Below are 26,048 nucleotides of genomic sequence, written 5' to 3'. Positions count from 1 at the left end.
CAGCCCTAAAAAATGCCTCTTGGCTTCCCAAACATTAAGCTCAGCCATCTTTCCTTACACTCATCTGTTAAACATTGTCCCCAAATGTGGTACCCAACTTGGTAAGACTCCTGTTGAAAATAGCACCTTCTGCAGCTTTAGAGATGAGACAAGTAAATGGGATATTTTCTAATCAGCCTATAGCCAGTTTTTCCTAAGAAACTAAAAATGCTTACTTCACTTGTCTGTTCTATAAATGCCAAAAACACACCAAAAATGATTTATTTTTTTCCAAATGGTGTTAAGCTATTATATCTTTAGCTATTCCATTTGGGATGCCATAAACTATGCATATTTTGTGTCACTAGTATCAATTTTCCAGTTTCACAATATACTTCTGCCCCTGAATTGAGAGGTCCTCTCTGGGTTTTTCTTCTTTTTTAAATAAGGCACTTCTGTTTATCAACATGTGTATAAATATCCGAACCTTTTCAAATATGAGTAACGAAAAAATATGAGCCTGTTATCATTAAGAAATGCAAAGGGTCAGGGTCTCTGATACAATGTCACTTTCAGTATATGCAAAAAGCTAGGAGAAGAGACCAAGGAACCTGGTCACTGCAAATGCTCACTTATAAAGGAGAAGTTTCCTTCCCAGGGCCACGGAAATTACAGTTTCCATTCACCACATGAACACTTAAAGAGAATTAAACCAAGATATTGCTTCTTTCTCCCTACTAACACCATCTTAGTAATCCTCCAGCTTGGTGAGGCTAGTTAGTGAAACAGTACTGAAATAATTATGTAGTACTTCAGTTACTATGAGGAGTTACTTTCCATGCTTGAGAAACACAGAAACACATTATTAGGAAACATAATCCAGAAGCTATAAGTATCACTTTCACATAAATCACTTAAATGGTACAAATCCCTTTTGAAAAAACATCACAGCATGCTTATATGCACAAAATCCCATTCTCTTACATTTTATGCAAGTCCACCTAAAAACCACAAGCAATTCTGTCTGCATTCATATCTCACAGAAGCACTGTGAGAGTGAGTAGATCTACAACCACTCCAAGATACCTGGAAGAAGTATGCTACATAAGCAGAAAGAACAACACTAAGGACAGGAAGTAACGTCAACATCACTCTGTGATGTTCTATAAAGCAGTACTGAGATATCAGTAGGCAAGGCATATGTTTGGCATGGTCTTCCAAAGCACATAAGCATTATTAGCTTTTTCTACTTACAGAAGGTCTATTTGCTTACTAATTCACTTTCAAAATGCACACAAAATTCTAGAAAAAAGAATCGGAACCAAGAGTCAACCTAATGAAATGTTACTCACATTTCAGGGTGCATCAGAATCACCTGGAAGACCTGTTAAAACAGATTGCTGGGCCATGTTCCCAGAGTTTATGATTCAGTAGGTCTAGGGTAGCACCCAAAAATTTGTATTTCTAAGAAGTTCCCAGGTGGTGCTGATGCTGTTGGTACAGGACCCACTCTGAGAACCACTGCTCTAGAGTGTACTTATTGAAAGAATCTGTTCGTTGTAATCTTCAACTTGATTTCTGCTGATTGTTCAAAAATAAAACACATCAGCTTTATGTCAGTTTTTTAACTTTTTATTGGAAATTTCAAAGTTACAAAAAAGTTACAGAAACAATACAAGGAATATACTCATATACCTGTTACCCAGATTTTCCTATTGATAACATTTTGCCCCATCTGCTTTATCATTACTCTCTTATTTCCTCTCTATATACATCAAATATTTTTTTCTGTCATATAAGCAAAATCTGTGTATAGCTTGGTCCTTTACTCCTAAAAACTTCAGTGTGCCTTTCCTAAGAATAAGGATATACTTTTACATAACCACAGTAGTAATCAACTTAACTGAATTTAACACTGATTTACCACTAAATCAAGATACAAAACAGTTTCATTACCCTCCAAATTCCCTCATGCTGCCACTTTATAGTCAACCTCTCCCCCCAATACCCTGGCAACCACTGTTTTCTATTCCTATAATTTTGCTTTTTCCAAAATGTCATATAAATGGAATCAAACAGTATGTAGTCTTTTAAAAAAATTTTGTAAAAATACACATAAAATTCACCATTTTAACCATTTTAAAGTGTATTTCAGTGGCATCTAGTACACTTACAATGTTGTATAACTATCACCACTGCTGGTTCTAGAACATTTTCATCATACAAAAAGAAAACCCTTATTCATTAAGTAGTCACTCTCCCTACCCCATTACCCTATACCTGGCAACCACTAATCTGCTAGTCTCTATGGATAGCCTATTCTGGATATTACATATAAATGGAATCATACAATATGTGGCCTTTTTGTGTCTTTCACTCAGCATAATGTTTTCAAGATTCATCTACATTGTAGCATGTATCAGTACTCTATCCCTTTTTATGGCAGTATGTCACCTTTGGAGTCTGCTTTCCTTCACTCAGATAATGCCTTTGATATTTATCCATATTGTTACATGCATGAGTAGTTTTCTTCATTTTTATTGCTGAATAGTATTCATTATAAGGATATACCAAACTTTGTCCACTTGATACTTTTTCCAGGAATATAATCACATAATTCAAGGTAATTTCTAACTAATGGGCTTGTGATATATTTGCAAATAGTGAATTAAAAACTCAAATATACAGCTCATGCGTAGGTTCACAATCCCCTTGTCTGCAATTCAAAAATCCAAGAGCGTCCTTAAATTCTCAAGTCATCTGAAGGCATTGCCTAACCTATACTATACAGAGTCTCTTTTTATAGTCCATATTAGACCTCTTTATTAGTGAGAATATGCATACATTTGCTACAGAAGTAATATCATGTCTGAATATACTTCCCCTGTGGGAATTAAAGGTATGTACTATATTACCTTTCCAAAATCCAAAAAATATGTAAACTCATTTGATACTACAGGTTTTGGATAAAAAAGTTGTGACCCTGTACTTACACAGCTCTAAATGGGACAAAAATTAAATTAATACATTACTAGAGTGAGTGAAGAGGCATTAATGTTTTCTCTCTGTTAAAGACCAGCGCCCCATTGTATCAACTAAAAGGATGAACTGTATGCCACAATCTCTTGTCTTACGTGTAATGTCCACCATGAGTGGTCTTTGCCAGTTATCACTCAGCCTAAAAAACTGACAATTACTTTTCATCTCCAAGTGTTTCACTTTTTACACTGTAATTCACCCATGATCATTTTTTTTAAGGATTATGAAATCAGGTTATTTATATAATCTTTAGCCTATTCTTTCCTCTCTACAATGCAATATTTGATATTTATATTATCGTTTTTGTACTATTAGTAATGTACATTTTATAATTCCTTCTGTAAGCACAACATACAATCTTTTAACAAGCATAAATTCTCAGAACATCTGATTGTTCCAAGGCATATTCTTCAGCAGATATGTGAAACTTAAACTATGCTGCTGTAAAATCTAAACTACTCTTTAATGTTCCTTACCTGAGAGGAGATTACAGTTGTTCTCTACATACATCATAGACATATTCACTTATTAATTCCACACATACTGGGAACCTACCAAGTGCTGGGCTGAGCGTCAAGCAGTGGGGAAACAGCAGGCAACAGGGTTGACAAAGGTCCTGCTATCATGGCACTAACTTTGTAGTGGGAGGAATAAGACACAAAACCTCTCAGAAAAATATCAGTGATAGATCCTATGATGATAATTAAAATAGGATATGATGGAAAGTGATTGAGAGGTGATTTTAGACTGGATGATGAGGCAAGACCTCAGGGAAGTAAAACCAAAGTCAAGAACTAATCGTCAGAAGATGAGATCAAAAGAAAAGGCCAGTGCAAAGGTCCTAACACACAAAGAAGTTTGTTTTGATCAAGGACTAGAGAAAGGCTCAATGTGGCTAGAGCGGAATAGGTTAAGGTGAAGAGGAATACAAGAGAAAGTCAGACAGCCAAGCACCAGTTCATGGAAGGCTTTTTAAGTTAGAACAAGGAGTTTGGAATTTCTTGTACGTGAAATGGAAGGCCATTAGAGCTTTAGGCATATGTTTTACCATGATCTAACTATTATTTTCAAAAGCTCATTCTGTTTGCCACATAGAAATGTAATATGGATAACATGGAACTGGTAATTTAATCCTTTCATTTAGGAAAAAAAAACAAAACCACATATATTTATACTATTCACTTCATAAAATGTCTAGAAAAGACTGCATTTCCTGAAAGTTGTGTATTTGTTTTTACCACTGTCCTCAGTGATTTCACATGTGTATCAATGTCTTTGGTCTGCCAATTATGATTCAACTAGCTAGCACAGCCAGAAAATTTAAGAACTCCCTATTTGAACCCAGAAATTAATATAATTTTTACTATGCTGACAAATCTGACAATATAAACTGAAAGTCAATGAGTAAAGAAATTGAAGGGTTTAAATTGCTGTTACTTAAACATCAAGACCTCTCTTCATTCCTAAATATGCCAATACTCAATGAAAGCACAGTTCATGAAACAAGTTCAAAGATGAGGTAATTACCATGAGTTAAAAAGCAACTCCAGTCTGTAAATTCTACTTTTTGTTCCCAAAGATAATAGTAAATCAAGAAAGCACATATGAGACACATTCAAAAGGCTTTCAAGGATCATTACTGTACTTCAAGCCTCCAAAGGAGTGGGGTGGGGGAAGCACTACTAACATGAAAGTAACAACAGAAGTGAGTGTGCAAGAACAACATAACTACTCTTGGTCATGTTTCCACAAATTCAGACTTGATGCTTTTAAAACAAAGAAATGATTAACTTTCTGAAAAATAATGCTTCTGAATTTTTACTCAAATTGCAGAAGAAAATATTTCTAGACTTAACACAATACCAGATTCTTTCAAGCACAAAATCTTATCTCTGTGGTTGATTTCCTTCTGAAGAATCAATTTCAAAGAGAAGCTATCTAGTTAAAGCAAAAATTTTATTCCATGCTAAACAGTTAAAGGTAAACTATACCCTGAAACCTTTGAATGTGATTAAAAGGGAAAACAGGTTGTATATATGTTACTAGAATAAAATTTTTTAAAAATAAAATCCCTAAGACTGTACAACATAGTGAACCCTAAAGTAAACCATGGGCTATAGTTAATAGTACAATTACAAAAATGTTCTTTCATCAATTGTAACAAATGTACCACACCAATACTAGGTGTTAATGATAGGGTGGTATATGGGAACTTAGTATTTTATGCATGAGTCTTCTGTAAACATACAATTTCTCTGAAAAAAAATAAAAAATTAAAAAAAATTTAAAGTAAACTATATCCTCAAAATAAGACGTGCAGTTAACTGAAGATTTCTTTGAGTTACTGAAACTCCAAGTTCTATGAAATCTACTTCAATTTAAAATTCTTTAAAATAGATCACTAAAGATTACCTTTATTTTTAAACCATTTCATATTATAGAATCCTAAAATTACTGGTCAAAACTTTCTAGAGTATTTGTTATTTCACTTTTAATAACCTTTTCCACAATATGATCTGAAGGAGCTGACAGCACTTGGTACTCTGAAATACTACGAGGACACACTACAAAGTTTCATCCATGGTTCAGACCAGAGAACAGAGGTTACAGAGAAAGCTTTTCTAGATCTGTTCACGGGTTTCAACAAAATAATCATTGTTAGGCCTCTGTTCTCAGAGCAAGAATGAAAATTCAAGAAACCACTAATACGCACATTTTCTCTGGAAAAGCTGTAAATTTCACCCTAAAGCCATGAAATGTAAAATTTAACATATACAGCAAGTTGATTTAAAGCCTACTGGGCTCAGACTTAAACATTCTACCTCCATAAAGAACACAAAGAGCAAGTATAATTATTTAATTATATAAAATATATTCAGGACAAATGCTGCAACACTCACTTTATATTTCAAAGGCACTCAGGAGAACTGGAACATGTATCGCCAATGTGTGGACAACCACCCACAAAGCACCACAGCTAACACTAAAGCTGGGTGTTATTTGTAGGCACCAACAGGAGGCTTCTGAAAAATCTTAATTGTGGATTCTTAAGAATTTCAAATAGCACATTATGTAGAGATTTGACATAGACCCTTCCTAAACCCAAGGCCACATGCATGTTAAGAAACTCACCTGTGTTATACTCCTTCAACTGCAAGTCCTTTATAGGCAGACCGTCAGGAGTCCGAAAGGCATTAAGAATCTGCAAGGATATGGTGTTTATAACAGTGATATAAATGAAGGTCAAACAATGAATATAATATATATTATCTATTTGATTTTATTCTATATAGTTTAAAACTATGATTACTTTATAAAGGCAAAATTAAGCCACTTACATTACAGATATTCAAAAAACGTTGAATGAATGGAACATTATTACTCAAATATTCCCAAGTATAGAAGAAAGGCAAAACAGCATAACCTTCAAGAGCTCTAGATCTGAAATCAGACTGTCTATACCCTGAATCTAAGCTCTCCTGCTCCCTGCTGTGTAACCTTAGGCAGGTTACTTAACCTTTCAGTGCCCTATTTCTCATCTGTTAAACATGAGATGATACACTGAGCTCATTCCAGTCCTGGGTTAGGGCACTTTAACTCCCTCAGCCTAGTCAGTTCTTCTTTCCAACTTCAAATGGACTATTCTTTTACTGCATTCAGGCCTTGATTCAAATGGCACTTTCTATATGATGTCTTCCCTTATTATCCAACTTAAAACAGTCCCTTAGTGATCTTTAAATCTTTACTTCAGTTTTCCCCAGAGCTTTTATTACGGTCTGAAATTGTTATCATTTATATGCTTTTTTATTATGCATGGAAGCAGCAACTTTATCATGTATACTGCTGCATTATTAAGAGCCTAGAACAGTGCTTGGCACACAATACTGCTTAATATTTTGAGTGAATAAATGAAAAATACCTACTCACAGGATACTGTGTAATTAAATGAACTAATGCTTATAAGCATCACACAAAACCTGGCATTAGTACTTGTGATCTCTTGTTGTAATTTTCTGACCAATTATTCTGTAAAGTAAGCCATAATTTTGTTAGTTATTCCTTTAACATTCAGCAGCTACCAGCTCCCCATTTTGACTACTATACATAAACTGCAACTTCATGTATACATTCCAACCATCCTTCTTGGATTATGCCCTAAATGATGCCGATCACCAGGTCAAAGGACAGGAATCATTCATCAGAGTTTTTTTATAAACTTTACTTCAAGGAGCACTTATATAACTGGTGGAATTTGAATAAGTGCTATAAATTGTACCAACATCAATTTCCTGGCTTAGATATTGTATTGCAATTAGGAAAGATTTTATATTGGGGGAGGTTGGGTGAGAGATACACAAGATCATTCTGTACATTTCTTTACACCTTTCTGTGAATCTGTAATTTTTTAAAATAAAATAAAATAAAAAATTTTTAACTGGGGGAAAAAAAGCCTCACCTCCTCCTTTGTGGCATTTTCAGGAACCCCACTTAATCGAATATGCCTGCTTGGTTTCTCCTCACTTGGGCCAGTCCTGTAATCTTGATCCTTGAATTCAGGATGAAAATTATTACACAAATAAATATACGTTAGTGTGCAAAATGAAACTGAACATGAAATATGGGTACTTAAGGATCAAAAATGAAGATAACTTGCATCTTGTGAAAATATGCAAGATTATAACCTCCCTATTATTCTGAGTCCCAAAATTTGATTCCAAGGCATTAGAATATAAGTAAGCTACCCCATGGGATCTAAGCTCATGAGAAACCAAGGCTTAATGAAAGTCTTGAAATAGTAAAGCAGAACATTAAGAGAAAAAGCATTAATTAGAACTTTCATAATCAGAGCAAAACACTAAATTATCCTCATTATAATTGTAATACTTGAAATGTAGGGGAACAGATATAGCTCAGTGGTTGAATGCCTGCTTCCCATGTATGAGGTCCTGGGTTCAATCCCCGGTACCTCCTTAAAAAAAAAAAAGAAATATAAAACATTCATATTAAACTATTATTTTCTTTTTCAAATGAGCAAGGAGGAAAAAACCTTTTTAAACAGATTATACTATCAAAGATGTCATCTATAAACAAATTTCAGAACAAAATCGAAAGGTATCATCTGAATCTAAACCATACAAAACTTAGTAATATTAATTCAGAGGAAATGGCATTTTCCATTTTCACAAAAGTCAGTTCCAACTGATTTCCTTCCATTTCGAAAGTTATAAAAAAGGGGAAACGGACTTGGCCCAGTGGTTAGGGCATCCGTATACCACACGGGAGGTCCGCGGTTCAAACCCCGGGCCTCCTTGACCCGTGTGCAGCTGGCCCATGTGCAGTGCTGATGCGTGCAAGGAGTGCCCTGCCGCACAAGGGTGTCCCCCGCATAGGGGAGCCCCACGCGCAAGGAGTGTGCCCGTAAGGAGAGCCGCCCAGCGCGAAAGAGAGTGCAGCCTGCCCAGGAATGGCGCCGCCCACACTTCCCATGCCGCTGAAGACAACAGAAGCGGACAAAGAAACAAGACGCACCAAATAGACTCCAAGAACAGACAACCGGGGGAGGGGGTGGAATTAAATAAATAAATAAATCTTTTAAAAAAAAATTTTTAAAAAGTTATAAAAAAGACTTTAACTTTTGAGAAAAATTCCCTATAATTAGAATGCCCATACCTCCCAGTTCTGCCTACTGTCCTGGCATAATTATCAATCATTTCCTCTTTTACTCTTGAAAATGTACTGATTTGAATAATAGAATAATACGATCACCTAGCTTTTTAGCACTCTCCAAACCCTATATTTGGTTAGGATGTCTTAGGAGCACTGTTAAAAATAACAGAAACCTGAGCAGAGATAGGTAAAATCTACCTTAAAACAAATACTAGGAGATACTATTTTCACTGTCCAATTTGCAAACATAACCCCCTTTGCTCAGATGATATAGATGAGAAATTTAGCATTTAAGTCAATTAAATTTGCTGCAAGACGACACTTGGAACATTAACATTACCTCCTCATATCTGGGGAAAAACTCTTAGGTATTCTCTGAATGAGTTTAAATAAGAAAATGAATTATATATAGCCACAAGACCTGACTCTGCAAGAGTTGCAAGAACCAATCCCAGGGAGCAGATACGGCTCAAGCAGTTGAGCGCCCGCTTCCCACATGGGAGATCCCGGGTTTGGTCCCCGGTGCCTCTTAAAAACAAAAAAACAAGCAAACAAACGAAAAAATCAACTCAGGGGAGCCTATGTGGCTCAGTGGTTGAGCACCAGCTTCCCACATATGAGATCCGGGGTTCAATCCCTGATCCCAGTACCTCAAAATCAAAACAAAACAAAAAAAAAACAGTTCCGAAAGACAGATACTTCAAATTAAATTATCCCAGGGTATTTATATCAGCACCACAGAGCAAAACAATGAACACAAACAAAAATATGATCTGAGCTGAGGGTTCTTTTTCTAGAGATTTACATTCCACTCTTGAATACAAATTTTCCTTTTTAATGTTTGTGCAAGGGTGGCCCAGGACTAATGGACTGGACTCTACCCTTTACCCTTTAAAAAAGTTTGTGAAAAGGAAAAAGCAATCCATCCCATCAACATACCTGAAGGTCCCGCTGGACATCTCGGGTAGTTTTGCCTTCTGGAAAAGACTTGCTCTGGCTATAGCCAAATATCTGGCTTCCTGGCAACCTGTGATCCACATCACAGTATTCCATGCTTCTGTAATCAGTGTCTTGCTGGCCAAGAAAGTCCAGATCACCTTCTTCTTTAAAGAGACCAGCATCTGAACTCTGTTGTTCACTTTCAGAAAGCTGTGGCTTATCTTGATCTTGAAGTGGACTTTGACTGTTCTGAAAGTCTGATGGAGACTCATGTTCAAAGGCTACACCTTGTGTTTCTCCTTCTCTTGTATCTGAATGCTCAAATTCTCCTTTCTGAATGCCAAAAGCAGGCCTTTCTGTTGTATGGTCATGCGTGGATTCTTCTCTCTTGTTCACTTTCACACCAGAAAGTTCTCTATCTTGTGTAGAGGGCTGAATATAATCCAAGATATTTGGATCCGTAGGGGGCATCTCCCTATCTTTAAATTCCATACCAGGTCCCACTTCTCTGCCCCTAAAATCCTGATCAGTCCTGGATCGGTGTCTACCTCTGAAATCTGAATGTGGTGTATCCCTGTCCCTAAAATCTGTATCAGCAGTACCTGAACCTCGGCCTCTAAAGTCCACCTGTGTTCCGTCTTTGTCCCTGAAGTCCAAGTCAGATACATCTCTATTCCTAAAATCCGAACGGGGCTGATCTCTGGCCCTGAAATCCAAATCTGATAAATCCCTTCCCCTAAAATCTGCATGGGACCCATCGCGGCCTCTAAAATCTAAATCATAAGTGCCCCGGCCTCTGAAGTCAGATGGAGGAGGAGCATCCCTACCTCTGAAGTCAACAGTGTGAATATCCCTTTCTCTGTAGTTCATGTGAGATGTCTCCCTACCTCTATAATCCATAGAGGTACCATCCCCATCCCTGTAGTCCATAGGTGGTCCCTCTCTATCCCGAAAATCCCCAGAATGTATGTCCCTACCCCTGAAGTCCAACTGTGATGAATCTCTGCTCTGGAATTCAGAAGATGAAAAATCCCCACCCCTGAAATCATGTCCGGGTCCCTCCCCCCCTCGATAGTCACCATGAGGTCTGTCTCTAGCTCCATAGTTGAAAGAATGCTCCTCCACATTTGCAAAGGGAGGCCCCGAATGCCCCTGGAAATCAAAGGGAAGTGAATCTCTGCCAGGAAAGTTGCCAGAGTGTCTCTCTTGAGCATGACTCTTAAGGGGAGGAGGAGGATAATCCCTGTTCCACCCGGGAGCAAACCTTTCTTCTTGGCTCCCACTGTAGAAACAAAGACAGGGTTATTCATATTGTCCAGAGAGTTTGAAATCTATACACCAGCATATTCTTCTCTAATCACAGCACATTCTTCTGTAAACATTTTTTTTGGCAGAGTTCTGTAAAAGGGTCCTAGATCTGCAGAAAACAGCAATGTTTTGCTATTTTAAGACGAAGTGACGGAGTAAACTTTTATGCTCCCATTTCAGAACACGAGGAAAGTCAACACAAGGTTTTCAACATGACTGCTGCAGAAAAAGCTTTCACTCAGTCCTGCAACAGGGAAAATCCGCAACACCAGATAAGCTAGCAATGGTGACATGCTACAAAAATTTTCATTTCCTACAGCCAGAGTTCTTAGAATTCCAAGGGTCAACTTGATGATTCCTATACTTCGGAAAAATCAACGCACTGTAAAAGTTTCTTATGGTTAGTTTCAAGAGGTATCTTTCTCACTTCTGCATCCAGGGGTGACATTCAAATATATTTTATTATAGCTGTAGCACAGATACCACCCAATGAGAATGGATGCAGGCCCAAAACGAGGAAAAACTGGCTATAAATAACCAGTAGGCACACACCAGTATACACCAGCTATCAGCTCTGGCTTTACCTAAATCCCAGTTCTACAGGGGCTCCACCCAGAATCACTCTCTTTTGGGGCCTATTATTATAATTACCCAAAGTGTCAGAGAAGGCAGCATGAATTTGCCACAAAGCATGCGTAAATCATCTAAGCCAAGCAATAGCACCCAGAGCTTAATGCTGAAAGGGACCTAGAGAGAGCAGTAGGCCTGCAAGCATAAGTCCCATGTCCCAAATGAAGCAGCTGATAATCCACCTTCCAATGCCTAACGCTATTTTTTTATGGTAATAAATTTTTTAAAAAACTAAGCATAGTATTGAATTCACATTCCCAGTTTATAGAAATCAAAAGATAAATAAGAACTGGCCCAATCTTTGATACTACCCTACTCCTTTCCTTTGCCTAACATCTGTACTATTTTACAGATTTTGGCTTTGGTAAGAGATTAGGGAATTTAAACAGGCATTTAGGTACTTGAGATTCTGCATTAGGGGGCCGACCAAAAAAACATGTGAAAAAGAAAAAAAAAAATGAAGGGAACTGAAGGGTTATCTGTTACTCATCAGTAAAACAAAAGCATTAAGATATCACATCCAAATCAGATCTCTCCACAACATAGACGTTCTATTACATTACCCTTCTGAGCTCAGACTATATACAGCAACTGAAAGAATCAAAGGATGAAGGATTCTGGGTCACTCCATTTAAAAGAAAGCTACAATGTCAAACCCTTTCTTAAAATAATGGGAATTTAACATTAACCTTAACACAGAATGAAGCACATTTAATGGATTTTCAGAACATGATGACTTCTGTTGACTCCCATGAACAGTAATTATGTCTACATGGTCAAGCAGAAGAGGAGCCAGTTTAAATGTTCTTCACAAGTAATACAATTTAACACTAAAATTAAGAAGCCACCACTGACTCTAGCATCTCCCATATTTAATATCATTCAAGTCCTAATAGTTAGCTTAGAGGAAGACTTAAACCTCAGCAGACACTTGCAGGATGAGTGCTGAGATATCTAAATCTATACACTTTCTGACCAGAACACATCAAACACTGATTTTGATCGCTAACCTAAGGATTATCTTACCCTCTCAAATTGAGATGATCAAATAGGTCTAGAGTAACTAACCTATTATACTTGAGTTCTCAAAACTATGTTTAAATGAAAAATAATATCATTTTCCTACAAGACAGCTTTTTTGCCCTACGTAGTCCAAAAAAAGAATACAATATAAACTATGTCTTCCTTCCAGTCAAAGATCTTTAAAAAATAGTATGTAATGACTTATATTTATATAAGTTAAAATTAAGGTGGAGAAAAACAATTCTAAATAATAAATTAAAATCAGTCAAAGAAAAAATGCCCTGAAAGTAGAAAAGTTGTACAATGCAGCTAAATTTAACCTAACATTTCTGAAAGCTTACCTAAACCATCTTAAGTTAAATTTATAAGAGCCTTACTTACAAAATAATTATCCATAAATATAAGTAAAAAGAGGATAAAGTGCAATCTATTTTTAAATTTCAATTTACAAGCCCGTTGACCTAGACTAGGGTTCTCAAACTTTTTCTTTAAAGAATCAGATAATAACATTAAGCTTTGCAGGTTATATTGTCTCTGTCTAGACCACTCAACATTGCCACTTCAGCAAGAAAGCAACCACAGACAATTCATAAACAATTGAGCATATCTGTGTTCCAATAAAACTTTATTTACAAAAACAGGCTGTAGGCCATACTCTGTTGACTACTGATCCAGAAAGGAAAAACATATCCAGCCTCACCACCAAAGCTTTAGTAATTTAAAGACTGTTGAGTATAAAGATCTCTATCATTTAGCATTTATAAAATATTAACTAAACATTACACGGGTTTCATAAACTCAGTTCTCTTCCTAAATTTCTCATTGGAACCTCAAGCTTCAGAAGAGTGAATGAGAACATCTTGAATTTACACAAAAAAATCTTGTAAACTGCCATTCCAAATAAAAGAGTACTAGTAATAATAAGTTTCAATTGCAGCATAATACTTTTGAATGTATATCTTTAAATAAAGGTCATATTTATTTGCTATAAACCTAGTAAAACTACACAAATCACATTCCTACAGCATTTTACCAATTATAAACACAAAAGTTTTAAAAATATTACAACCAATATACATTATATTGGCTTAAAAAAATGAACTCCCTACAAATCTAGAAAAAACAATCAGTTTATAATCGAATGTCACCCATCTTCTCCACTCATCTTTGTACCCAGTTACCTCAAAAATTGAAATGTAGCTTAGAAAATTGCATTAAGTAATTTTTCCTTCTCAGAACTACTTGTATAGCTATGATTCAACAACCTGCCACAGGCAAGGCTCTGGTTTCAAGATAGAAATTTGTGAATTAATTAAACTTTTATAAATGTATATGTACATTTTGCTAATTTTCTTCACTACTTTGCTAACAAGATAAAAAACAATAAAATCTGAGGGATTTTTAATAATGTTTAAAAAGATGTTATAACATAAAGCACTTGGCACACTGGGTCATCAGTCTTATGATCACTTTAGAAATGACTAGAAACTTTTCTTAAGTTTCTTACATTTCTATGAAAAAAAGATTAGAAGTACTTCTCTAAAACATGATTATTTTATGTATTATGGTAGGCCAAAATTTTTTTTACTATATCTTTGTCATTAAAATATTGAGAATTAAAACACTTAAGTTTTAGGACTTACCGAAAAGGTCCTGTTCTGTTAGCAGATCGAGAATCCCCCCACATCTCTTTCAATGTCAATAGGACCCCAATAAGTAAGCCCTTTTTCTACCGAACTCTGGTTATAGCAGTATCTGCAAAAAAAAAAAAAAAAACCCACAAAAATAAGCACATTAGAACATGAAGTAACAACTAAACTAATTACCCCTGTTTGGTTTATCTGTGACCACATCAGAATATTCTGGGAGTCACTTTTAAACATATATATTAATTTATAGCAAAAAATAAATTTTTAATAAAAATGTATACCCTGGGGCACCATAAACTTCCCAAATATACTATGAAACCTTTACTTTTACTAAATAAGCATTAATTTTTCCAGCACCTATTCTCCATTCCTTTTCGGAAACAGCATCTTAACCCAAATTCTCAGTTTCATGTGGCTCAACTTACACCACCCAGCTTGGCAAATCAGAATTGTCTATTACCTTCACCACAGTGACTGCTCTGAAGATGTTTATATAATCCAAGCCCAGCAGTCATCCCCAGGACCTTTGCTGCAGCCACTGAAAAAGAGGCCACCTCCCCTTGAGATCACAGACATTAGAGACCCAAGAAACTTGGAGCTGTCCAGGATGCCACCTGCATCACCACCGGCAAAAAGGCATTGCCTAAGAAGCCAGCACAAAGTCAAGAAAAACTGAGAGGCAGAAACAAGAAGCCAAGGAATTAATGACATCGTTTGTGTCCTTGAATTCAGTCACACATGAAGCCAATACTACACTTGAACTTTCAGTTACACATACCAACATTCCCTAACTATTGAATACTCTGTGAACAATGTCCCCAAAAACAAAAGAGACATCTTCTTATTTTACAAATAGCCCAAGGCCCAACCAAGAAAAATCAGTAGAATAAACCAATAGTTCATTTCTTCCATTAACATATCTGCTGAAACATCTGGAACTTTATTTATAATACTTCTTCTTTTAATACTCTTTTGGCTTCTAAAATGACGATATTTGCAACCAAATGACTTTAAACAGACATATAAGGTTGCGATTAGGAAGGGGCAGTCATTATTGCTTATGAAACCATAAGGGTCTGGAGAAGCACCCATTCCCCACTTGGGCATATATAAATAGAAGGCAGACAAACAATAAAGCACAAGGAAGGGCCATATACATAAAATGCCAGCCAACCCAAAGAGACAAAAGAAAGTATAAAAACTAAAAGAAAAAAAAAGGATCAATAATTGCAAATAATAATTACTTAAAATTTCTATAAACAGTAGGAATATTCAGCTATTAATGGCTTTCACATATGCAAACAATAGCAAGTAAAAAAAGATCTGATTTCCAGCAGCAACGAAAAGATAAACTTTTAAAAGCTCCCAAGGGCATAAACAAACAGAAGGCAAACACAGATGAAGAATTATATAATATTCTTAGACAGGAAGACATTTTTAAAGAATGAATTCTACCTAAATAAAACAATAGGATATGGTACATGAAAAGACACAGATTAATAGAATAAAATATAAAGTCCAGAAATAGTCAACTCCCTGGGAGAGTTCATTAGCATAATATAATAAAAGCTGCATTTCAAATTAGTGGAGGAAATAAATTATTCAATAAATGGTTTTAGGTCATACTTTTCTCTATCCAGGGAAAAAGAGAGAAAAAAGCTGACCTCATACCTTAGAAAACTAAATTCCAGGTGGTTCAAAGATTTAAATGATAATGAACCATAAATCTCCCAACAGAAAACAAAGAATATTTCTTTCTAGAAGAACATCTCACAATAAACACAAAAAACAACCATTTGGGAAAAAATATTTGCAAGGAATTTCATAAAACACCAATTTCTTCAATATATAAAAGGGCTCCTACACATCAATAATGAAAACACAATCCAAAAAAAAAAAATACCTAAGACATGGACAGCCAATTAGCAAGAAAAAAAAAGAGGGGGAGGAGAATACAAATGATGGATCCTAATCATATAAAACAATGCCTTAAAAAAATAAAAATGTCTTGCCTCATTCAAAATTAAAACAAAAATTAAACTGTGCAACAAGATCCCATGTTAACTTACTAAGATTGACAAAGGCGCCCAAATTTTGATAAAACAATATTGGTTAGATGAGAGGAAACATGTACCTTCATACATTACTGATAAGTGCAGCTAATCTTCAAGGGAAGCAATTGAGCAAAATCTATCAAAAGTTGAAATGCACATATAACTTCTGATTTCTTGGTTCCACTTTTTGGAATTCATTCTCTAGATTCTTACAGCATGAACTCACATATTTGTAAAAGTCTAAGTCCAGAATTGTTTGTAAAAGCAAAAGATTAAAAATCTAAATGAACATCAAGAGAGTGTATTTGTACTATTCGAATACTGTATGACTCTCAAAAAAAAATGTGGTAGTTCTCTATTAATTGACAGAATAAGCTAACATATATTAAGTTTTAAAAAGGTATAAAATATTATTTGTAATATAGTACTGTTTGTGCAAAACGGAAAAGAATATATACAACAAAGTTAGAGGAATCACACATCCTAATTTCAAAACTTGCCAATATCTAAGGTAATCAAGACACTGTGGGGAAATGGACTTTGGCCCAGTGGTTAGGGCGTCCGTCTACCACATGGGAGGTCCGCGGTTCAAGCCCCGGGCCTCCTTGACCCGTGTGGAGCTGGCCCATGCGCAGTGCTGATGTGCGCAAGGAGTACCCTGCCACACAGGACTGTCCCCGGCATAGGGGAGCCCTACGCGCAAGGAGAGCCACCCAGCGCGAAGGAGGGAGCAGCCTGCCCAAGAATGGTGCCACCCACACTTCCCATGCCGCTGACGACAACAGAGAAACAAGACGCAGCAAAAAGACACAGAAAACAGACAACTGGGGGAGGGGAAGGGAATTAAACAAATAAAAATAAATCTTTAAAAAAAAAAAAAAAAAAAGACACTGTGATACTAGAATAAGTTTTCTCTCTCTCTCTCTTTTTAGGAGGCCCCGAGGATTGAACCTAGGACCTCGTACACTGAGGCAAGCGTTCAACCACTGAATTACACCTATTTCCCTGGAATAAGGACAGACATATAGAACAGTAGAAAACAACTTAGAGTTCAGAAATAAACCATCACATTTAGGGTCAAGATTATTCAATGGAGAAAGAGTATATTCAACAGATGGTATTGGAACAACCAGATATCCACATGTAGAAGAATAAGCTGAACCCATACCTTACACCATATACAAAAATTAACTCAAAATGGACCAAAGATCTACAAAAAGGTAAGTATTCAAACTGCAAAACTCTCAGAACAAAAAAAGGGGTAAATGTTCATGACCTAGGATGATACAATGGTTTCTTAAATAAGGCACCAAGAATAGAAGCAAAAAAAACGATAAACTGATATTCATCAAAATTAAAAACTTTCACGCTTTAAGGAACATCATCAAGAAAGTGAAAAAAAAAAACACAGAATGAGAGAAAACTGTTACAAATCACATATCTGATATGTGACTTGTATCATGAATACATAAAGGGCTACAACTAATTAATAAAAACACAGATCAATCTACAAAATGAGCAAAGGATCTGAATACACATTTGTTCAAAGAAAATGTACAAATGGTCATAACACATTTGAAAAAATATTTAACCTCATAGCCATGAGGGAACTGCAAAGAAAAAACCATGACATTGAACCGTACATTTCAAAGAGGTTAAAATGGAACAGGTAATGTTGTATTTACCTTACCAAACTAAAAATTAAAACAAACAAAAAAAACAACCATAGAGGTATGCACTTCATATCTACTATGAGAGCTATAAATCAAAAAGACAGATAAATGTTGGTGAGGATGTGGAAAAACTGGAACCCTCATGCACTGCTCGTGGGGATGTAAAATAGTGTTTGTAGCTGCTGAGGAAAACAGTCCAGTAGGACCTCAAAAGGTAACATAGATACCATATGACACAGGATATAGTCTAGAAAGGAGTCAGAAGTCAGCAGAAACCAGAAGCAAAACACAGGAGATCGAGAATATCACCATGTGATGGGTGGCAGAGATGAAAGTCAAGAAACCACAAGGGGGAAGTGGCATTTGGCCCAACAGATAGGGCGTCCGCCTACCACATGGGAGGTCCAAGGTTCAAACCCAGGGCCTCCTGACCCATGTGGAGCTGGCCCATGTGCAGTGCTGATGTGCGCAAGGAGAGCTCTGCCATGCAGGGGTGTCCCCCGCAGAGGGGAGCCCCATGCACAAGAAGTGCGCCCCGTAAGGAGAGCTGTCCCATGTGAAAAAAGTGCAGCCTGCCCAGGGATTGTGCCACATACACGGAGAGACGACACAGCAAAATGATGCAACAAAAAGAGACACAGATTCTGGGTGCTGCTGACAAGAATACAAGCGGACACAGAAGAACACACAGCAAATGGACACAGAGAGCACACAACTGGGTGGCGGGGGTGGGGCAGGGAAAGGGGAGAAATAAATAAAAAATAAATCTTAAAAAAAAGAAACCACAAGGATTGCTGCAAGCCAGCACAAGAACATTACAGACTTTAAAAGGATGGTCTTGCCGATGCCTTGATTTTGGACTTCTAGCCTTCAAATCATGAGAAAATAAATGTTTGTTGTTTGAGAAAACAAAAACAAACAAAAGTATATCTGCACAAAAACTTGTACATGTGGGAAGACGGAGGATTTGAAAGACACAGGACTCACTTGTTTCCCAGAAAAATAGCTAGAAGATAGGCACAAATAGGCTGAAAAAAATGTTTCAGAGTTAGGTATTAGTCAGCCAAAGGGGTGCTGATGCAAAGTACCAGAAATCTGTTCGGTTTCTATAAAGGGTATTTATTTGGGGTAGAAGCTTATAGCTACCAGTTGCAAAAGACTACAACCCAAGGTACCATAAGAGGTACTTTCTCACCCAAAGTCATTTGCCACGTGTTGAGCAAGATGGCAGACGATGCCTTTAAATTTCAGTTCAGGATTCAGCCTTCCTCTTCCTCTTAAGGCTCCATGGTCCCAGCTTCTTCCACATCAACAGTAGGTTGGGATAAGTCTGTCTCTTTCACTCCTTTCTCTCTAGGCTCAGCTGCTCTGTTCTCTCCACAAGGTCAGCTGTAGACTGTCAGGCTCTCTCTCTTCCCGGGGCCTCTGCTGTGTCTATGGAGCCATCTCTATTCCTCTGTGTTCTTCTCCTGTGTTTACTTCCTGGAGCTCCAGCATCAAAACTCAAACTCTCCTCAGCCCTGTTGTTTTCAATGTCCTACTGACATGGCTGAATCAAAGCCTTAATCATAAGTTAAGCAAGTAAAAGTGAAACCTCTGAATTTAATACAATCTAATATGCCCAGAGGAATGGACCAATTTACACACACAATCTAATATCTATTTCTGAAATTCATAAACAATGCCAAACTGCCATAGGCACCAAGGGAGGGCTGGACAACATCCAGAAGAGAGGGACAAAGGAAAAGATTCTCAACAGGAAAATTCTTTGAGTAAAAGCTGCAGCTGTGGCACATCCTCAGGACAGACAGCTTTGAATTCTCCAGCCTCTGGATGGCAGCTACAGAGAGGGGAACGCAGCGGTCCACCTCCAAGGAAAAGGGAGAGAGAAGGTCACAGCCCAATGCTGATTCAGCTTTTGGCCAAAAAATTTGGTCTGCTGTGTCTCACAAGCCCTTCTAGGCAGGCTGGAGAAGTGAAATTGCTTGCCCCGGAAGACAACAAGAGACAAAACAGATTCAACTCTCACAAACACCCTCCCTACTGACTGGAACTGGTTGTTGAGGATACAGAAGGGAGTGAAATTATTTCCTACCAGGGAAAAGGGAGGGGGCTGCTAGCAAAGGATGAAGAACAGGCTCTGAAAAAGTTTCATTTGTGAAGCTCTGAATAGCCTTGAGGCAGTATCCTCTGTCACATTGTAGCAGCAAACACATTCTGACCAGGGTTCCAACTGAGGTCTGCCTACGAGTGCCATCTATTGGTGGACCAAGGAAGTTCATGCAAGGAAATTAAAAGTAAATAAATGAGAGGCTTTTTCCAGCCTTTACAGCCTCCCTCCTCAAGGTCCTTGGAAGTGGGTCTACGACCCATCACTGGGTCCATGGCCCAGAGTTGAGCAACTAAATAAGAATAATCTTAAAGAGCTAGAACAGGGAAGCGGGTATAGCTCAGTGGTTCAGCGAAAGTTCAATCCCTGGTACCTCAAAAAAAAAAATCCTAAAGAACTAGAACATGTTGAACCAAGAATCAAGAAATGGCACTGGGGTTGGTATATGCTCAGGAGACTTGAATCTCTGGACTGTCCATGTGCCAGTTGGGCTCTGAGCCTCAGCAGAGTTGCAACCACCTACTCTCTGGTTCGTTGGACTTACCCAGGTCAGCTGACCGTGAGGTGAGAATGGTCAACCACCACACCAGGGAACTGAGTGTCTATAACTGCAAGCAGGAGAATCGCATCCATCAGTTATGGGGATCTAAGCCCCCTCTCAATTTAGAGTTGGAGTGGACATCACCATGCAAGGGTCCACAAGATGGAGGAATATAAAATAGATTGGAGTGGACTTGCTGGTAATCTACTATAGAACTGTTGTGACTCTAGCAATAGAAGAAATAGTATCACTGATGTGGAGACAGTGGCCACAGTTGTTGCTGAGGGCAGGGAGAGGGAGGAAGAGGTGTGAGAGGGGGCATTTTCAGGACTTGGAGTTGCCCTGAATGATATGCAGGGATGGATGCAGGACGCTGTTTATCCTGCCATAACCCACTGGATGGTCTGGGGTAAGAGTGTGAACTATAATGTAAACTATGGTCCATGTGGTGTGGCAGTGCTCCAGGGTGTATTCACCAAATGCAATGAATGTGCCTTACAGATAAAAGGGGGATGTTGATGTGGGAGGAGCAGGGGCGAAGGTGGGGTATATGGGAACCTCTTACGTTTTTGTTTTTTATAAATGATGTTATTTGTGTTTTTTTTAAGATTTATTCCCCCCCCCCTCCTCCGTTGTCTGCTTTCTGTGTCTACTCACTGCATGTTCTTCTGTGTCTGCTTGCATTCTTGTCAGGTGAGCTGCGTCTTTTTGTTGTTGTGGCACTGGGAAACTGCATCTTTTTTTTGTCGCGTCATCTTGCTGCGTCAGCTCTCCATGTGCGCAGCATCACTCCTGGGCAGGCTGCGTTTTCACGCGGGGCGGCTCTCCTTGCAGGGCACACTCCTTGAACATGAGCACCCCCATGCAGAGGCGCCCCTGCATGGCATGGCACTCCTTGCACGTGGCAGCTCTGCACATGGGCCAGCTCACCACACAGGTCAGGAAGCCCTGGGTATCGAACCCTGGACCCTTCCATATGGTAGGTGGACGCTCCATCAGTTGAGCCACATCTGCTTCCCCTTATGTTTTTTAATGTTTTGTGTGATATATCTTTTTTAAAAAAAGGCAATAAAAAATTAAATTAAAAAAATGAAATTAAGAATAAAAAACAATGAAGGGACTGTGGCTCAAGCAGTTGAGTGCCTGCTTCCCACACGGGAGGTCCCAGGTTTGGTCCCTGGTGCCTCCTAAAAACAAAAACACAAACAAGCCAACAAACGGGAAAAAAACAACTCAGGGAAGCTGATGTGGCTCAGTGGTTGAGCACAAGCTTCCCACATACGAGGTCAGTGAAACCAACAAAATTAAAAGCTGGTTCTTTGACAAAAATCAGTAAAATTGACAAACACTTAGCTAGACTAACAAAGAAAAAGAGAAGGAAGGTGCAAATAAGTATAAGCAGAATGAAAAGGAGGATATTACGTCTCACCCCACAGTAATAAAAAGGATCTTAAGAGAATATAATGAGAAACAGTATGCCAACACACTAGAAAACCTACATGAAATGCACAAAATTTCTAGTAACACCAACAACCTGATGCTACAAGAAATACAAGAACTCAACAAACCAATCACATTTAAAGAGACTGAATCAATCACCAAAAATCTCCCATTGGGGAAGCAGATGTGGCTCAACTAATAGAGTGTCCGCCTACCATATAGGAGGTCCAGGGTTGGATATCCAGGGCCTCCTGGTCCCTGTGGTGAGATGGCCCACATGCAGTGTTGACGCGCGCAAGGAGTTCCGTGCCACACAGGGGTTCCCCCTGCATAGGATGCCCCCCATGCAAGGTATGCACCTCGCAAGGAGAGCCACCCTGCGCAAAAAAAAACGCAGCCTGTCCAGGAGTGGCGCCGCACACACAGAGCTGGCACAGCAAGATGATGCAACAAAAAGAGACACAGGTTCCTGGTGCTGCCTGACAAGAACGCAAGCAGACACAGAAGAACTCGCAGCAAATAGACACAGAGAGCAGAAAATGGGGAGGGGGAGAGGGGAGAGAAATAAATAAAATAAATCTTAAAAAAAACACAAAAAACAAAAAAAAACACTTCCTAATAAAGAGTAGACCGGATGGTTTCACAGCTGAATTCTACCAAGCATTGTGAGAAGAATTAAAACCAATCCGGGAAGCGGATCTGGCTCAGTGGATAGAGCATCTGCCTACTGCATAGGAGGTCCAGCCTCCTGACCCGTGTGATAAGCTGGCCCACGCACAGAGCTGGTGCGCGCAAGGAGTGCCCTGCCATGCAGGGGTGTCCCCTGCATAGGGGAGCCCCACGCACAAGGAGTGAGCCCAGTAAGGAGAGCTGCCCAGCGTGAAAAAAGTGCAGCCTGGCCAGGAGTGGTGCCGCACACATGGAGAGCTGACCCATCGAGATGACACAACAAAAACTGATTCCCGGTGCTGCTGACAGGAATATAAGTGGACACAGAAGAACACACAGTGAATGGACACAGAGAGCAGACAACTGGGGGGGACGGGTGTTGAAGGTGGGGAAAGGGGAGAGAAATAAATAAAAAATCGTAAAAAAAAAATATTAAAAAAAAATAAAATCAATCTGTTTAAACTCTTGGAAAAAATTGAGATGTAGGGAAAATTATCCAACACATTTTATGAAGCCAACATCACCCTAATACCAAAGCCAGAAAAGACACTATAAGAAAAGTAAGTACAGACCAAACTCTAATGAACATAGACACAAAAATTCTCAACAAGTACTTGAATCAACAAATACAGAATCCAACAGCATATTAAAAGAATTACACACCCCAACCAAGTGGGATTTATTCCTGACATACAAGAGTGGTTCAACACAAGAAAATCAATTAAAATTAATATACCACACCAACAAATTGAAGGGAAAAAAAAAAACCATGATCATCTTGAGCAAGGCAGAAAAGGCATTTGACAAAATCCAGCATCCTTTCTTGATAAAAATACTTCAAAAGATAGGAATAGAAGGAAAATTCCTCAATATGATAAAGGGCATATATGAAAAACCCACAGCCAGCATTATACTCAATGGACAAAGGTTGAAAGCTTTCCCTCTAAGATCGGGAGCAAGACAAGGATGCCCACTAGCACCTGTTATTCAACATTGTACTAGAGTTCTAGCTAGAGCAATTAGACAAGAGTTAAATAAAAGATAAAATAGAACACAAATAAATTAAAATGCACCTGAATAGGAAAAGAGGAAGTAAAACTCTCACTATTCACAGATGACATGATGCTATCTTACAAAATAATGTCTATGACAAAGCTATTTGACCTAATAAATGAGTATGAGTTCAGTAAAGTGGCAGATACAAGATCAACATGCAAAAATCAGTAATGGGGAAGCAGACTTGGCCCAGTGGTTAGGGCATCCGCCTACCACATGGGAGGTCCGCGGTTCAAACCCCGGGCCTCCTTGACCCGTGTGCAGCTGGCCCATGCGCAGTGCTAATGTGCGCAAGGAGTGCTGTGCCACACAGGGGTGTCCCCCTCGTAGGGGAGCCCCATGCGCGAGGAGTGCGCCCCGTAAGGAGAGCAGCCCAGCACGAAAGAAAGTGCAGCCTGCCCAGGAATGGTGCCGCACACATGGAGAGCTGACACAACAAGATGACGCAACAAAAAGAAACACAGATTCCCCTGCCGCTGACAACAACAGAAGTGGACAAAGAAGATACAGCAAATAGACACAGAGAAAACAGACAATGGGGGTGGGCAGGGGGAAGGAGAGAGAAATAAATAAATCTTTAAAAAAAAAAAAAAAAAAGAATCAGTAATGTTTCCATACCCTAGTATTGAACAATTTGAGGAGGAAAAAAGAAAAAAATTTTCCATTTACAATAGCAACAAAAATACCTAGGAATCAATTTAACCAAAGAAGTACAGTACCTATATTCAGAAAACTACAAACACTGCTAAAAGAAATAAAAGAAGACCTAAACAAATGGAAAGACATTTCATGTTCATGGACTGGAAGATTAAAAATCATGAAACTTTCAACGCTACCCAAACTGATGTATAGAGTCAATACGATACCAATCAAATTTCCAACAGTCTGAGAAACAGATGTGGCTCAAGCGGTTGAGCACCTGATTCCCAAATGGGAGGTTCCAGGCTCCTTCCCAGTGGCCCCTAAAAAAAAAAAAAAGCCCAATAAAGGAGAAAACCAACTCAGGGGAAGCCGATGTGCCTCAGTGGTTGAGGACTGGCTTCCCACATACAAGGTCCTGGGTTCAATCCCCAGTCCCCAAGCCTCCAAAAAAAAAAGATCCCAACATTCTACTTTACAGAAATAGAAAAGGCAATTACCAAATTTGTTTGGAAGGGAAAGAGCACACAGACAAAAGCATTATAATAAAGAAGAGTGATGTGGGAGGACTCTCACTGCCTAACCTTGAAATATACTGCAAAGCTACAGTGGTCAAAAGAGTGGTGGAAAGCAAATGTGGCTTAAGTGATTGGGTTCCCATCAAATAGGAGGCGCAGGGTTCAATTCCCAGGATGTCCTGGTAAAGGCAAGTTGGCCCACGCAGTGAGCTGGCCTGAAAGGAGAGATTGACCGAGCGGAAAGCTGACCCACATGGAGTGCTGGCCTGAGCGGAGAGCTAGAGCAGCAAGATGATGCATCAAAAAGAGACACAGGGGGAAGCGGATTTGGCTCAATGGATAGAGCATCCGCCTACCACATGGGAGGTCCAGGGTTCAAACCCAGGGCCTCCTGACCCATGTGATGAGATGGCCCATGTGTAGTGCTGACGCGCACAAGGAGTGCAATGCCATGCAGAGGTGCCCCCCATGTAGGGGAGTCCCACGCGCAAGGAGTGCACCCTGTAAGGAGAGCCACCCAGCAAGAAAAAAGTGTGGCCTGCCCAGGAGTGGTGCCGCACACACGGAGAGCAGATGCAGCAAGATGACACAACAAAAAGAGACACAGAAAGAGACACCAAAAAGAGACCCAAGGCCTCTGACAAGAATACAAGCGGACACAGAAGAACACACAGAGAATGGATACAGAGAACAGACAACTGGGGGGGTGGGAAGGGGAAAGAAAATTTTAAAAATTAAATTATAAAAAAAAAAAAAAAAAAAGAACACAGAGGAGAGACAATAAGAGACACAGCAGACCAGGGAGCTAAAGCGTCACAAGAGATTGAGTGCCTCTCTCCACTCCAGAATGTCCCAGGATCAGTTCCCAGTGCCACCTAAAGAGAAGACGAGCAGACACAGAAGAGCGCACAGTGAATGGACATGGAGAGCAGCCAGCAAGCACAAAACGATGGGGGGGGATAAATAATTAAATCTTTAAAAAAAAAAAAAAAGGACAGCACAGTACCAGCACAAAGATAGACACACTGATCAGTAGAATTGAAATGAGAGTCGAGATACAGACTCTCACCTCTATGGCCAAATGTTTTTTGACAAACCTACCAAGTTCATGTTA

At 38.8% G+C, this 26,048-nt stretch overlaps 1 protein-coding gene across 9 annotated transcripts in view; it reads right to left on the bottom strand.

The window, feature by feature from the left end:
* RBM6 (RNA binding motif protein 6) overlaps positions 1–26,048 on the bottom strand; it is a 131,212-nt gene that overhangs the window by 89,499 nt on the left and 15,665 nt on the right. For 6 of the 9 annotated variants that reach the window (XM_071212074.1, XM_004451843.5, XM_004451846.5 and 3 more), the window contains 4 exons: positions 14,229–14,340; positions 9,625–10,906; positions 7,475–7,564; positions 6,151–6,220 (listed from right to left, as the gene is read on the bottom strand). Coding sequence is in view for 6 of the 9 variants with exons in the window: in XM_004451843.5 (XP_004451900.2) it covers positions 6,151–6,220; positions 7,475–7,564; positions 9,625–10,906; positions 14,229–14,272 (1,486 nt within the window). In the remaining 3 variants the exon portion in view is untranslated. Of the gene's footprint in view, positions 1–6,150; positions 6,221–7,474; positions 7,565–9,624; positions 11,177–14,228; positions 14,341–19,156; positions 20,493–26,048 lie in introns of those variants that run through there. The other 3 variants (XM_071212075.1, XM_004451845.5, XM_071212073.1) reach the window with 3 other exon arrangements.

This window comes from Dasypus novemcinctus, chromosome 26 (assembly GCF_030445035.2).
Source record: "Dasypus novemcinctus isolate mDasNov1 chromosome 26, mDasNov1.1.hap2, whole genome shotgun sequence".
In the NCBI taxonomy this organism is placed as follows: Eukaryota; Metazoa; Chordata; class Mammalia; order Cingulata; family Dasypodidae; genus Dasypus; species Dasypus novemcinctus.
Note: the sequence above shows the minus strand (reverse complement) of the source record. Positions and strands in the feature narration are given on the sequence as shown.